At 40.3% G+C, this 15,697-nt stretch overlaps 3 protein-coding genes across 3 annotated transcripts; all 3 read left to right on the plus strand.

Moving 5' to 3' along the window:
- The first annotated feature begins 1,357 nt into the window (after positions 1-1,357).
- LOC133734442 (uncharacterized) lies at positions 1,358-2,402 on the plus strand. The gene is made up of 2 exons (XM_062162096.1): positions 1,358-1,469; positions 1,556-2,402. Exons 1-2 carry the CDS (start codon positions 1,365-1,367, stop codon positions 2,291-2,293), a joined length of 843 nt encoding a protein of 280 aa, XP_062018080.1. The 5' UTR covers positions 1,358-1,364; the 3' UTR covers positions 2,294-2,402.
- LOC133734441 (uncharacterized) lies at positions 2,350-4,344 on the plus strand. Its single transcript, XM_062162095.1, has 7 exons — positions 2,350-2,672; positions 2,758-3,044; positions 3,143-3,316; positions 3,434-3,541; positions 3,653-3,725; positions 3,817-3,918; positions 4,011-4,344. The coding sequence occupies exons 1-7, from the start codon at positions 2,475-2,477 to the stop codon at positions 4,101-4,103; spliced, it is 1,035 nt and encodes a 344-aa protein (XP_062018079.1). The 5' UTR covers positions 2,350-2,474; the 3' UTR covers positions 4,104-4,344.
- A 4,285-nt stretch (positions 4,345-8,629) lies between these two features.
- Positions 8,630-9,382, plus strand: LOC133734050 (auxin-induced protein X10A-like). Its single transcript, XM_062161711.1, has one exon. It carries the CDS (start codon positions 8,734-8,736, stop codon positions 9,016-9,018), a length of 285 nt encoding a protein of 94 aa, XP_062017695.1. The 5' UTR covers positions 8,630-8,733; the 3' UTR covers positions 9,019-9,382.
- The last annotated feature ends 6,315 nt before the right edge of the window (positions 9,383-15,697 follow it).

Genomic DNA, 15,697 nt, shown 5'->3' on the forward strand with positions numbered 1-15,697 from the left:
ACAAGTATAAGTTAGGGGTGGGACTATTTTGTCAATTTGCTGTAGACCATGCTAGAGATCGGAACCACATTTGTTGTCCTTGCACAAACTGTGGAAATGTGGAATATTTCTCTGCTAGTGTGATAAAGGATCATTTATTTGTGAATGGGATTGACCCTAGTTATGAGAAATGGACAGAGCATGGGGAGGTTGATGTTGAGTCGGCGGGATCAGAAAGTGATGATGATAGCATAGAGGTAGAGTCTCTTGAATCTGAATCAGTTAAGGATAATATAGGGGCAGATTGTGAAGTTGAATTAGATAGCGATGTGCGGTTGGAAGGTGATGAGGATGAGGAGATTTCAAGCGAGTGTAATGAATTCAGGCAGTTTGTAGAGGATGCCAACAAACCCTTATACCCTGGTTGCGATAGGCACACCAAGATGAATGTACTTGTGAGGCTTTACAACTTGAAAGCCAAGCATGGTATGACTGATGCGGCTTATTCGGACTGGTTGATTGCCTTTTCGGAGTATCTTCCTACTGGAAATGAGATACCTACGTCAGTGTATGAGGCAAAGAAGGTTTTGAGTGCTCTAGGAATGGATTATAGAAAAATCCATGCTTGCCCCAATGACTGTATTCTCTACAGAAAACAGTATGCTGATGAAATTCGATGTCCCCGATGTGGTATCTCAAGGTGGAAAGTATGCAAGAACAAGAAAGAAAGGTACCGATAATAAGGGAAAACTAGAAAAAGGCAACTGACGAGGAGAAGAACAAAATCTGGCTACGTGTTCAGGTATACTTGGTCCTACATTATAATAATTTTTGTTTAGTATATGAACATTATTATTGAGCTATTCATGCTGAAATGTGTCAGGTTCCATTTTTACTTGGTCCTGAAAACAAGAAAATGGTTTTGGAATCTGCGGCAACAAAGTGGAGAGAATTCAAGTCTCGACTCACTTCAAACTACATTATTCCGTTTTTGAATGACCCCGAAGCCCTGAAATATCCCCCAGATGATTATCCTTTCATTCAGGCAGATCATTGGACTCTATTTGTCCAACAACGGACAACATCGGCATTCTTGGTATGAAATGCACTTGTTAACCACTACTCACTTAGTACTAGTCACAGTCTACCTTGGATTGATATGAAACAGCACTAGTGTAACTGAATGCCCTACTTTTGCAGGAAAAGCGTAATGTTCAGCAAGAGATTCGCCGAAGGAATAAATATCCTCATAGAATGTCCCGTAAGGGATATGCTGGATTGGAGCAAGAGTTGGTTAGTGTACACTCTTTTCTAGCCTTTTATTTTTAAGTTTTTCCCATTGCTAGTCCATGGTCATTAAATGTTACACTTTGCAGGCTGAAGAAATGGATGAGGAAGAAATCGATAGGGCCACTTTATGGGTCAGAGGACGACAAACCAAGGATGGTCATTTCAAGGATGACAACACAAAAGAGACTGCTGAAAAAATAGTAAGTCCCAAAAATAAAACTGTGAAAAGCTGCTATTAGGTTTGCGATGGATGAATTGCTAATTATATTATAACTTTTTTAATTAGGCAAGCTTGAAGAAAAAGGTTGCTGATGGCGAACTGAGCACAAGCGGAACTACTGATGTCTTGACCTTAGCATTGGGGACTCCTGAGCATGCGGGTCGAGTGCGTGGAGTGGGTGGTTACATCAACCCCAATGCTTACTTCCACCTCCCTAAACGAAGAAAGGAGAGCCTAGAAGCAACTGTTAGAGTTAGTGTGCAGAAAATACTAGCAGAGGAGAGAGAGAAGATAGTAGATGAGGCAAGGGAAAAGATAATTGAGGAGGCAAAGGAAAAAATTATTGCTGAAGAGCGAGCTTATTGGTCTGCAAAATTTGCCCACCTTGAGGCAAAGGTAAATGGAAAAGAAAGAGATGGGAACGGTACTGTTGCTCATGGATATGTTTCTGGCCAAGGAAGCTGTTCACGCACAGCCGATGAGATTGCTCAACAACAAGCAAAAATTTCCTTGGAAGCTGAAGAAGGCATGAAATCTGTGGAAGGAACAAGAGTTTTGGAGGCTTTGGAAGTGATTGAAAAAAAGGTTTTGCGTACAAAGAAGGGTTCCAAGAAAGTGGTGAAGAAGGTACATCCCACTTGCCCCAAAGTAGTTGAGAAAGTAGTTGTCGATGCGGCATTGCGTCCGAATCTGGATGAGACTGTGGAAGAAAATGCTGTACCAATTGATATAAAGGATCCAGAGCAAGAAGAGGGGGCAGAATATGTGGATTTGACATTGCATGAACCCCTAAAGGTAAGTTGAAAACAGGTTACATCAATAATGATACAATTAGTATGATTATGTATTTGTATATGCGCGCGTGTGTACATGTGCACTTGTTTATTAACAATTGTTCTTTGTGATTTGTCAGACAAAAAAAGCTGAGATTGACTGCAAGTTGGCAATAGGTTCCATTGACCACATTGTTGCTTATGCCACTGTCATGGAGGGTGATGATCCTTCTAGTACAGTTCATGGTGCACCACTGGGCAATGGTAATATGCGTGTTTCGGTATATGCTGTAGTTGAGGAGAATGTAAAGATCCCATTTCCTGTGAAAGATGAAATTGAAACTGTTAAGCAAGCTATGGGGAGTTGGGTAGCATGGCCTATACACCTAATCATAATGTCACATGTGAAGGTAACCTACATTGTCTACGTTCTTCGATCTAGTTTAGATAGGCTTCATTATATATAACTAATATACATTATTTTTCTGGATCTAGAAACCTGTCAAGGAAAATGTTGAGAGGAAGAGGAAAAGGAGAGATATAGAGGAAGAAGACTCGGAGTTTCAGTTTAGCTTGGCGACAATGGCACCTACACTACCAGATTCATTGAAGATGCTATGTATGTGGGGTGAGGATAAATTCAAAGGAGGGCGTACCATCTCCTTTTACATGGAACCTGAAGTCTTTGGATATTCTCGCAAGAGCTTCATAATAGGATCAGATGTTCGACGACTTGCAAGCATGAGAGAAGTCACTGGAAATTGCATTTCTGTGTACCAGAGGTATGAATGAAAGATATGTTTTTTTATGAATTCTTCCTAATGCCTTCATAACAAGTATAGTTGCTGGAAGTTAATGACTTGGTGTAAATGCTTGTTAGGTACCTCTATGAGAAATTGACTACATATAAAATGGTGGACATGGTTGCATTTGTTGATCCTTCACATATAGGTGCAGTAGGGTGTGGGAATGGAACTACCAGGGCCCAACATATCAAAGATAGACTTGTAACTGCTAAACCAGGGCAGATGTTCATGTTGCCGTTTAATTCAGGGTAAATCCAATTGGTTTTCTTTTTTTTATATATTCTGTTAGCAATTAATTTCAGTCCTGTTGACCATATATAATTTTAATTCTTTCAAGGATGATCATTTTGTATGCATGCATGTAGTGATCACTGGATCTTGACAATTATTCATCCGGACGAAGGTACTGCCTATTTTATGGATCCACTGAAAAGACGCTTACCCACTGGAGATTGGATGTCTATTGTGGAAACGTGAGTCACATGTCTTCCTGATACATATTAAGATTAATGAAATCTATTTAAAGTAGGTTGTTACATCCTACCGGAAATGTCTCACAACTTCATATTCTTGTTTTGGTGTAGTGCAATAGGTATGTATAATGTTGCAATGAACAGGAAAGGCGCTCGGAGTTCTACAAAATGGAAAAATTTGGCTGTAAGTTTCACCCAAGTATTTAATTAGGTTTCTTGAGAAAATAGAATTTGATTCAATTGTTTTGACTTGTTTAATTATCATCTGTTTTTAGGGCATTCCTCCCCAACCTAGCAACAAGGAGTGCGGGTACTTTGTGATGAGATACATGAGGGATATCATTGAGGATAAGGACTTATCATTGTTTGCTACCAAGGTACAAAGTAGCTATTAGTGTAGTCACTAAACTCAGTTTCTTATAACTTTGTTATGTCAATGAACAAATTGATATAATAAATTGATTTTCAGTGGGAGAGGAGAGGCAATAGCCAATATACGCAAGCAGATATTGATGAGATACGAAATGAGTGGGCGAAGTTTGTCGTGAAGAGCTATGTGTAGGCAGGCCATGAAGTAGGTTTTTGCAGAAGGAAAGCATCTTTTTTGTGCTTCTCTGCTGGTACATTTTCATGCATTAGATGGAGTGCATGTTTTGGAACAATGTGTATCAGCTAGCTTTTGATGTCCCAAGTAGATGGGCATGCACTAGAATGCTATTCTTCTTTTATTGTTGGCTTGAAATTTGGACAACTTTGTTTGGGAAATACTACCTTTTGCAGTTTTATGTATAGAATGTTAGATATTATGATGGATTGCTTGATAGATATATTCACTGTTCATTAGGTAAAATGGACCAAATTAATGCACAAATCAATTCAGCGAATGGATGTTTGTAGCAATCATACAACAGATTTCAGAAATGTCAACCAACGTTGTCTGAACAAAAAAATTCTGGGTATTCACACAACGCATTGATAGCTATCACACAATGGATTTCAATAAGTAACGTCGTCTAGTTTAACTCATTCATAGCTATCACACAATGGATTTCATAAGTAACGTCGTCTAGTTTTAAGCTCATACAACAGAAAATACTAGAACACAGTTGTCTTACTTTTAATCACACAACAGCTAAATTGCAAAACCGTTGTATGAAAATTCAACCCACAACGGCGTAAAAACAAATTCTGTTGTGTGAACTGCTGCGCACAAGTGCTCCGCATGGGTGCGTCCGGCATCTGTCGAGTTCTTGGACAACGGTGTTAAGAAATATACGTCGACTGACTTTGTATCATACAACGGTGAATTCACCGTCGTCTGATTTTTCATCAGACAACATCGAGATAGACGACGGTGAGTCTTCAAATCAGACGACGTTTTTTCACCTTCGTGTGATGCAGTTTTTGGTGTAGTGGGCTCAAGTCCTCAATCTACCCTTCCGGGTATCAGAAGCTCAAGTCCTCATTTACCCTTCCGGGTATCAGAGACCCAAATCCTCATTCTACCCTATCGGGTACCATAAGCTCAAGCCCTCAGAAAACCCCACTTGGTACCGGAGGCGGGGTAAGCCAAGGTCCAATCCTTTGCTTTTGAATCATCTCACCTCCCGAGCATTCTCTATACTTGGGGGACTTATTCATACCACTTATCACAAGTGGAGATAGTACCCGACCGGGACTATCATTGAGCTTCACGCTCATACTTTCGTGTTATCTATTAATGGAAATATTGAAATTTTTCACCTATTGTTGATCGCAACAATTAAATTTCTTTTACATCCCATTAATAAGACCATAGGACAAAACTCACACCCGCTCAACATGAACGAGCTCATCTCTTACGTTCCCGTTACACATGAGCCAAACAATCAGGTTATGGCTTATACGTTCGGGTTAAGTAAGTTAGAGTTTCTTCCTCTAACCTATACTTGGGGGACTATCATGGTCACGGCATAGTCTCGCTAGTATTGTCAATGGTTACTTCGATACCGGAGCTTCATTCTTAGCCTTACCGGCTTCGTCCACCGTAGCCTAAATCCAAATTCCTGTTTTACTACGTGACTTGGGGGACTCGGCGAGTAACAACACTCTCGATCCTAACACATATGTATCACGTGCATACAGCATTACATATCATTATGTGTCATCGTGTTCATCACACATCTATGCATCATATGCACTTCGTTATACTATCATAACACATACATTTTCGACTTATACGTCGTATGTCAAACATTACATAATAAGATGCATACACACATTGCGTAACATGCATCTCACATAAACATTCATACACCTCGATGCATTTGACTCAAATGTCACTTCGATTGCCCTAGCGCAATCAATATGCTTTGTGTGCACTCATCTTATTTGCAGGTACTAGCTTGATGAGGGCCCCTGGGCACCAACATACCCGCAGAGTCCCTTCTTACTTACGGAGTTGGGGGACTAGTATGGGTATAGCGTTCAACAAGGTCATCACTCATACTTGGCGGCATCATATTTAAACTCCCCAACCAAGAAACACCTCTTACTCGGGGACTTGGGGGACTTGTACATACCACCTATATTACATACCGCCAAGCATAATCAACGACCTCATAGGTGGGCCCCACGACATGGCTAGCCCCGCCTATGGCATGCATCCGGTAGGCCGACACCCGAGCTACGTTGTCATGGTGGAGGGTGGCCGGTACCTCGTAGGGAGGCCACCCTCCCATGCTCTCCAAGAGGCCTTCAAGAGAAGTAAATATATGTATTCTGTCCCACATCGGAAATGTAAACTAGATGGGGACTTCCTTTAGCTATAAGAGGAAGTCCTCCCCTTCTTAGAAGGGATGGATCCATGATCCCCTCACTTGTATCACTATCAAAGGCTACTTGGCCTCACTACATAGTAAAATATCTAAGTGGACGTAGCCTTGCCTCAAGAGCAAGGTGAACCACTATACATGCGGTGTTATCTCTCTCTCTCTCCCCATCATGATCCACACATAGTTCCCGTTCCGTATTCTTCAGTAGAAACAACTGGGTATCTCTCTGACCCACACAAAGGTCATTTCCAAAATGGTTAAGTGTTCACCATGGGTAAAGACCGTGATATCTTGGAGGTCTACAGAACAGACCCTAGTCACTATATCTTCGAACCATGCAGAGATTATTGCTCTTCACGAAGCGGTTCGTGAATGTATATGGATTGGATCCATAATTACTCATGTTCGAACAATTGTGGTTTGAAGTCTACCACAGATGAGCCTACGAGCATTTAGAATAATGCTGCTTGTTTTGAACGAATGAAGCAAGACTACATCAAAAGCGACAACACCAAGCATAATCAGCAAGAACAGACTCTCCTCAAGATTAAAGCGAACTAGGTTCGATCTGAGGAAAGTATGGCAGACTTGCTCACTAAGTCATTGCCTAAATTCCACTTTCGAGAAACATGTTGGTAGCATCGTTTGCAGAAGTTATCCGAACTCCCATGACCGTTGTCATCAGGGGGAGATGCAGACATCAGGGGGAGATGTCTACATGTATGGTCTCGAAACGTGAAGGGTGTGTTGTGCTCTTTTTCCCCTTCGACCGAGGTTATTTTTGTCCCATAAGGTTTTTGTTACTCGGCAAGGTTTTTAATGAGACAACGAGAGGAGCACCACGTTTGGGTGACACAAGGGGGAGTGTTCAAGTAAATCCAGAATATGTGTCTGGCCCAAACTCTAGGTTACTTGACTTAGTGGTAATAGGGTTAGAATTAGAGATAATATCGGAGAATTTTGGAGATATGCAATCAATGTAATATTACGTTTTCTTGTACAACTCTGATTCTATGCCTTGTAATTCTCTATATAAAGAGATCCCCTATTATCAATGAAAGTACGACTCAATTATCTTCCAAATTCAGTTTTCCTAAAACACAATCAATATTATTGAATTGGAAAGTCTAGAGAAAATTAATATAATATTTTTTTGGTATAGTTATTGTCCTTAATTAATAGTCATTTTATAGTAGGTTATATATGTCATTTAATAATTCTTAATAGAATGAGATCAAGTGAGTAGATTTAGAGGTCCCAATAGAAACACTCTTTATTTATCCAAGCAAAACATAGAAAAAAGTCTATTCATTTATATGAAATACCCAAATGAAACCTCATAATTTCTCTCCCACCTCTCTTACAGTCTTATATCATTCTTGCTCGAAGTTGGGGTCGATTCCTTGTCCATTCCTACTGCTGCGAAGGTTTGTCTCCTTTGTTTCCTGCGCAAGCATTATAATGACTCGTGTAGTGTTTAGGGTTTCCTACTGTGATTCTGTTTAGTTTGTCTTGTTTTATGCTGAGAAATTTGAATCTGTTTCCAACCTCATTTGTGTTAATATTTTATCACTAGGTCTTACAATTCCGAATCTGTGTCTTTCTAAAAGCACAGATGCAAAAGAATGAAACCAAAACTATGTATCTCTTCTTTCAGTACTCTCTACAATAGACCAGCAAAGATTTGGAACACCTACACAAATAGTAAGGACTAAAGAAAAGAATTACTAAAGATTGTGAGGAATCGATAAACAATGGGACAATATGTGAGTGTCTATATATAGCTGAAAGGGTGTGGAAAGAGACGGACGCATTTGAACTTTGAAGGATAAAGATCACATGGATCATTTTCTGATATCTGAATGTACCAAACCATTGTTATGATCACCAACAAAGCCACTTGAGAAACAAACTTCCAAGGAATACAGGAGTACCGGACAGGCTAGCTTCAGACATTAGTAGCCTTTTAAATCAGTATGGTTTTCTTGTGTAGGGATAGTCCATCAATTAGACTTTCTAGATTGACTAAACAAGATAATGAAATACTTAGCTCTCTGAAATTAGGATCATATATAGATGAAAAAACAAAGGCACATGGTAGGTTGGCTTTGTGTTCCTACATGACTTTTCGAGCGATGCGAAGACAAAGGCATGTGGTGCTTTGATTTTTCAGAATGAGTGGACCTACTAGGTGGCTTTCACATATCATTTTACTCCCATATGTTTTTCTGGATACCCTTTGATCTATAATTCTATAAATACGCAATCATCAAGTCCATCTTAACCAACTCAAGTCTTCACCTTCTTAAGTATCGTTTTGTTCCAAAAGTCCTTCGATTTATTCTTCTCTTTTAAGACCACTTGAAAATTTTCAAAACCATGGGTTTTCGGTTACCTGGAATTGTTAATGCCAAGAGAAGTCTTACTCGATCTCTGTCTGGTGGGAAGAACTTAGATATACCAAAAGGTTTCTTTGTTGTTTATGTTGGTGAGAGCCAGAAGAAGCGGTTTGTGATTCCAATATCATATCTGAATGAGCCTCTGTTCATGGATTTGTTGAATCAAGCTCATGAAGAATTTGGATACAATCATCCCATGGGTGGTATCACAATCCCCTGCAGTGAATACACCTTCCTTGATCTCGTTTCTCGCTTAAGTGTGTGAGTCAGCGCGAATGAAGTGAATCTGGAATTGGAATTCGTATCAAAACATCCTCATTTCAGAACTCACTGATTTGAGGGATGAAGAAGAGGGTGCGAGGGAAAACTTCTCTAATCCTCAAGCTGCTTCTGAGGCTGGGAGCTGAGCTGATCAAGACAAGAAATTAATTGAACTCAGAATTATGATATACCATTAACCTTCTCAGAGTGTTGGCTCAAATCAGGATTCGAACTTGATCTCAAAGAAAAATAGATACTTCAGTTAGATTCTGTTTTTTTTTATCCAATGTAAACTCTTCTCTTGTTCTCCAGGATAATCTGGGAATCTATAATTGAATTCCTCATTCATCTTGGTGTTTTTGGTTTTATTATTTTGTCCTTGTAGCTCTTCTGTAAATATTTTTTTTTGGCCTTTTCAGCAAATGACTGTATATTTTCACTAGAATAGAAGAGAAGATACAAACCAACATCGAAAGATAGACGATTGATCTTTTTGAGTTATCTATTTTTAAGATAATAGGGCAGAGTTGAAGATCAGGTGGTTTAACAACCCAATTAAATAGTGTCTCATACGCATTCTAGGTAGAATCCAGTGTCAGCCGGAATGGCGACCCCAGAAGTGTCTCAACTTGGTTAAATATTATCAGGTACCAATCAAAAATTTAACCATATGAACTATTTCCTTAGCTTGTTTAGACTGGAAATCAAAGATAAAAGAACACAGACACATGCTAAAGTCCCATGTAAAACTGTTTTATAAGGTGTCATCAATTGATTATGGAGCAGTACCAATTTTCAGACCATACAAGCTAAAAACTCTTGAGCTCGATTCTTTTATTTATTTCTTAACTCATTCATTTAATGTACCAAATGGATTTCCCAATAACCTTTCAAGAAAGAGTTTAGAAAGGATGTATAGGAAAATACGTGGAATGTCCAGATAGTTGTATGGAGGAAATACGCTTCTGAATTTTGAAAGATCACATGGTTCTGTCTTGCGGTTTTTGATTATCAAGGACTAATGAAATTATTGAGTCTGTATATTTGGTGGGGAACACTATGCTTATGCCAACCTAGCTCCAAAGGAACCCACTTGAAATTTTAGAGATGTAGATAGGCTTAGAAAATGTTTATGTCAAATTGTCAATAACTTCTTGACAGGAACAGATTACCTAGCTTGTGGTATTGTGTATGATATCTTCGGTTGTTTCCATAAGCAAAGGGAAGAAGAAATGATCGAAACAGCCTACCTTCTGTAGAAGGTTGTTTATTAATTTGCACAATATTGTGTGGCTAAAAGAAAAGACCATTGGTTTTGCTAACATGAACAATTATATTAGGTTGAAATTTCACATCAGGTGGTTCATTTGTTCTCTATTATGTTCACATACAAGATATAATTAGGTAAGCAGAAGACAAACTTGATGTGGTTTATCAAAAGGTAGTATCCTTTATTGCTGCCCAACTTAGTGTGTCTTAACCACTCATTTCCAGATACCTTGACATTTTCAGTATGCCCTCTCATTTTCTCTGCACTATATATACAGAAATAGTCGAGTTCATTGTCAGCAGCAATTCAATATTTTTCTTTAATTGCAACAAAAGAATCAAACTTTCCCTGTTTCCTGAGTTCTTTGAGCTTCTTTTTTGTTCGCCTACAGAAGAATATATAAGCCATGGGTTTCCAGTTGCCTGGAATTTCCAACGCCAAGAGAAGTCTTACTAGATCTGTATCAGCTTTAAAGAGCTTAGATATCCCGAAAGGCTACTTTGCTGTCTATGTTGGGAAGAGCCAGATGAAGCGATTTGTGATTCCAGTATCATTCTTCAACGAGCCTATGTTTCTGGATTTGTTGAGTCAAGCCGAAGAAGAATTTGGATATTATCATCCAATGGGTGGTATCACAATCCCCTGCAGTGAACACATACACACCTTCCTCGATCTCACTTCTCGCTTGTGTGTATGATTCAACCTAATGAAGGGAATCGAAGATTGGACTTCTTACTAATTAAAAGCTTCATCGTTTCAGAACTCAGCTGAGTCACAGATGAGCAAGAGGCTATGATTGAGGAACCATAGGGTTAGTACTCCTCAAGTTGCTTGTGAACTGAGCAGACCAATGATGATGTCATAAACTCTCAGACACCGTTGGACCAGAAATCCAGATTCAACGTAAATGTTGAATGAAAAGTCACACTCTGTCTTTTAACTGCATTTAAAAACATTTCAGTCCAAAAAGAAAACTCCATGTAATCTTTTTTGTTGCTTTCCAGGATACATTACATATTTTAGATATTCATATGCTGTCAACTCTTATTGATAACTTATTATCTTAGTTTAGCTTCCCTTGTACATTAGACACCAAATGGCAGAATATTTTCTCATGTAATGAATTGATCTGTGCATTTTTGTCTTTTTATCTATTGCAATACAGTGATATTCGTTTCTTTATTTTGATTAACCAAAGTGCAAATACCATATGCATTTTGGTGTTATTCGGTGTTTGATAGTAGCTAGTAAGTAATCATCTAGTAAAAAATATTGACAAGAAGGAAATGTATAGTCTCTTCTTCTTCTTCTTCTTTTTTTTTTTTTAAAAAAAAAATTAAAATAACTAAAAGAAAAAGAAACCTCTTGTTGAAGGAATATCGATTTAGTGTGCCTTATCAAACTAGGAGTAGCAATAGGAGAGAATGTTCTAGATTTCCCAATCCTACACGGATTGGTATTCCTTGTAACATTAGAACTAGTACTTTGTAATCCCTATATATAGGGCTCCTATTCTCAATAATAATACACACATCTCTCTCATCAATCTCTCTCAATACCAATATACTTAAACACGTTATCAGCACGACTCTAGCCACAAAACAGAAAACCAAAAACCGAAACCAACTCATTCACAAAGCAGCCCCTAGCCCGAGTTAGCCGAGCCTTCGCTGCAGCCTGCCCTCACGCGCCCCCTGCGCTCCTTCGCTGCAGCCCGTGCGCCTGCAACCTTGCACAGCAGCCCCTGCTGCCCTGCGAGCTGCTCCCGTAGCCACACGCCCCTGTGTCGCTGCTTGCTGCCCCCTCCCTGCAGTCCTGCGTTCCAGCCTGCTGCCACCGAAGCATCCCTGCACCTAGCCCATTGCTAGCCCGCCTGCTCCTGCAGCCCCTTTCGGCCAGCAAACCTGCTAGCCCGCGCACATACCTGCTAGCGCGCCCCTGAGCCTACTGCTTCTCCACTGCTCCTGCACCACTACTACCACCGCAGCCCCTGATGCTCCGCATTCGCTCCACGACTCTACTCAGATTGCTTCGCTCCATCACGCCTGCATCGACACGCGCGTGATCCAAAACCAACAAGTAAGTATCCAAAAGAGTAAGTTTTGAAGTTCCTAAAATTTGAAATTTAAATATTTCTTCTTTTTCTCGGGGACTTGAAAACCTCCCTTCTTCTACATCCCACCTTTCTTATAACGTGGGTTCGATTTTGAGAAAGCGGAATCGTGGGGATTCGCGCTATAAACGAACTAAGAGCGTTCGTAAGACTTCGGACTAAGAGCGTCCGCAAGCATCGATTAATGACCTTATAAACATCATTGTTTCGGTCTAATCCAATTTTCTTGGAAATCGATTTCTTGGTAGCATAGCTCGGAAATCTCAATATTTAGTTGTCGTGGAAGTTTTAACTCCGAAACTAATATATTTCTTCTTCTTATTTCAAGATGTCAAAACTTGACTTTCCTATCCTTGACTCAACTGGCTCGGAATATCATAGTTGGGTCACGGATGTTGAGAACCACCTCACTTCAAAAGGGATCCTACCCGTAATTCAAGCACCAAATCCCGACCTCATATTTGAGCGTACGGCTACAAATAATGCCACCGCTCTCATCTTGATGAGACGCCACATGGATAAATCACTCCGATTGGAGTATATGGCAATCAAGGATGCTAGAGAATTATGGGTTGCGCTTGAGGAGCGTTTTGGTAATGTAAAGGATACCCTCCTCCCTGACTTGAAAGTTCAATGGAACAATTTACGATTTGCTGACTTCAAGTCTGTAGCTGAATATAATTCAGAAGTTCTTCGCCTCAAAACCATGTTGGGGTTCTGTGGACAACCTGTCACAGAGCAAGAACTAATTGAGAAAACTCTCTCCACCTTCCCCGTCTCAGCTATTTTGCTATCAAAGCAATACCGAACTGAATTCAATACTGGACGGCTCACGAGGTTTCATCAGCTAATTAATATTAAGAATTATAATTCAAGGCCCATCGGAACTAAGAGCGTTCATGAGGCAAATTATAATAATGCACCCAAAGGAGGGCGCAAGGAGCGGAACCCTAAAATTAAGGGACACAACGGCCGTTTTGGTCCATATAACCGCCCTACAAAGAAAGGAAACCGCCAAAATGTCGCGGGAGCACGTAACAACAAAGGCAAACGTGGGAGAGGGGGACACAAGGCCGCCGGCCATAGAGGTGGCGCCATTGTCCAACAAGGACGTCAATCTCGTCCTCATGCACGTGATGCATCTCAATTCAAGGGAGGAAATCGTAATGATGCATGCCACAGATGTGGATCTATTGAACATTGGTTCAAGCAATGCAATGCAAGCAAACAATTAGCTGCACATTACAAGGCATATAGAGACTTCAGAGAGTCTGAAGCCCATGTTGCCGAAGAAGAAGAAGAAGAAGATGGTGATGATGCCAACGTCAATCTCACCATAGCGGACTTCAAATCTGACAAGGAATTGCACAAGGATGCTGCAGATTTTGATTAGTATAGTCCCTTATTTTTCCAAGAATTATGTAATGGCTATTATGCCTTAAATCAATAAAATGACTTATTGTATTAACTTTTTCCCTCTAGGCGTACTCAAGAGTACTTGTGATGTCTAGGCAAGGTTTGATCTGAGAGAACGGTTTTAAAAGTGAGCAACGCTCCACCAAAATCTCGCCTTACCTTACCTGGTCACAACTAAATTGAAATTACCGAACGGATTGAGTGACTACGATTTGTCTACGGTTTGATTTTTATGTTGGATTAGATTTTGGTCAAGAAACTTTGATGTAATCATTGGCTATTATTAATAAAGTATCGATTTATTTTATTCAATGTCTTGGACATGTTTTAATTTCGAACTTTATTATTTTTCAGTATGTTTCCTGGAGAGCTAGAATGCCTCGTGGATAGTGCAACTACACATACTATCCTTCGAAATAGACAGCTATTTCTATGGATGACACCATCTCGATCTTCCGTGACTACGATGGCTGGATCATCTCGATTGATCCATGGTCGAGGACCAGCCCAATTTATGTTGCCAAATGGCACGACTTTAAATGTCACCGAAGCTCTTTATGCTCCTAGGGCAGGAAGAACCCTATTAAGCTTCAAAGATATAAGAGCCAATGGTTTTCATGTGGAAACACATTGTGAGAATGGACAGGAGTTCCTTTGCATCACCTCTAATGACTACGGACATAAACGAGTCTTAGAGAAACTTATGTGTCGCTCTAGTGGGTTGTACGCAACCACTATTCGAGTCATTGAATCCAACCATGTCATGAGAAATGATTTATGGGATTCCGACACATATAGGCTTTGGCATGACTGTTTGGGACACCCAGGTCATGACATGATGATCCGTATATTAAAGACTTCACACGAACATCCCTTTTTCAGAACGAAAAGAAGTAAAACTCGGTTTTTGGACACCGAATGAGCCCCTGCGCCTCACGGCGCCGTTCACCCCCAAATCCGGCCATCCTTGGCCGGCGCCGCCTTCCCCCTGCGGCCTCAGGGTGGCATTGACGCCACCAAGGCTCCTTTGTCTCCAACTTTTACTTCTAAAGTCACTTGTGATTTTGTGGCTCAACCTAAATCCTCATTGGTTGTTTCTAAAACCCATCATTCGTTCTGCAAAGCCTGCTCTTTAGCAAAGTTAGGATCGAGACCATCCTATGCAAAGGACACCAAAGAAAATATACCATTCTTGCAAAGAATCCAAGGTGATATTTGTGGACCTATTCAACCATCATGCGGACCATTTCGATATTTTATGGTATTGGTTGATGCATCGACACGCTGGTCACATGTCATGCTATTGTCCACAAGGAACGCTGCATTTGCTAAACTCCTAGCACAAATAATTAAGTTAAGGGCTCACCACCCTGATCATCCTATTAAGTCTATAAGATTAGACAATGCTGGAGAGTTTACATCAAAGACTTTTGATGATTATTGCATGTCCATTGGGATTGATGTTGAACATCCTGTTCCTCATGTTCACACCCAAAATGGTCTCACAGAAGCCGCCATTAAACGACTACAAATGGTCGCTAGGGCATTGGTAATGCGCACCAATCTCCCTATCTCTGCTTGGGGCTATGCAATATTGCATGCAGCTGTGCTTATTCGTCTGAGGCCCACTGCCACTCAACACTTTTCTGCGTCCCAGATGGTGACTGGGTATGAGCCTAATGTCTCACACTTACGCATATTTGGGTGTGCAGTTTATGTGCCAATTGCGCCACCACAGCGCACCAAAATGGGTCCTCAAAGACGATTAGGTATTTATGTTGGATATGATTCTCTAACGATTATCCGCTACATAGAACCCTTGACAGGCGATCTCTTTACCGCTAGATTTGCGGATTGTCACTTTGATGAAACAGTCTTCCCGTC

The sequence above is a fragment of the Rosa rugosa genome, chromosome 2 (assembly GCF_958449725.1).
Source record: "Rosa rugosa chromosome 2, drRosRugo1.1, whole genome shotgun sequence".
Taxonomy (NCBI): Eukaryota; Viridiplantae; Streptophyta; class Magnoliopsida; order Rosales; family Rosaceae; genus Rosa; species Rosa rugosa.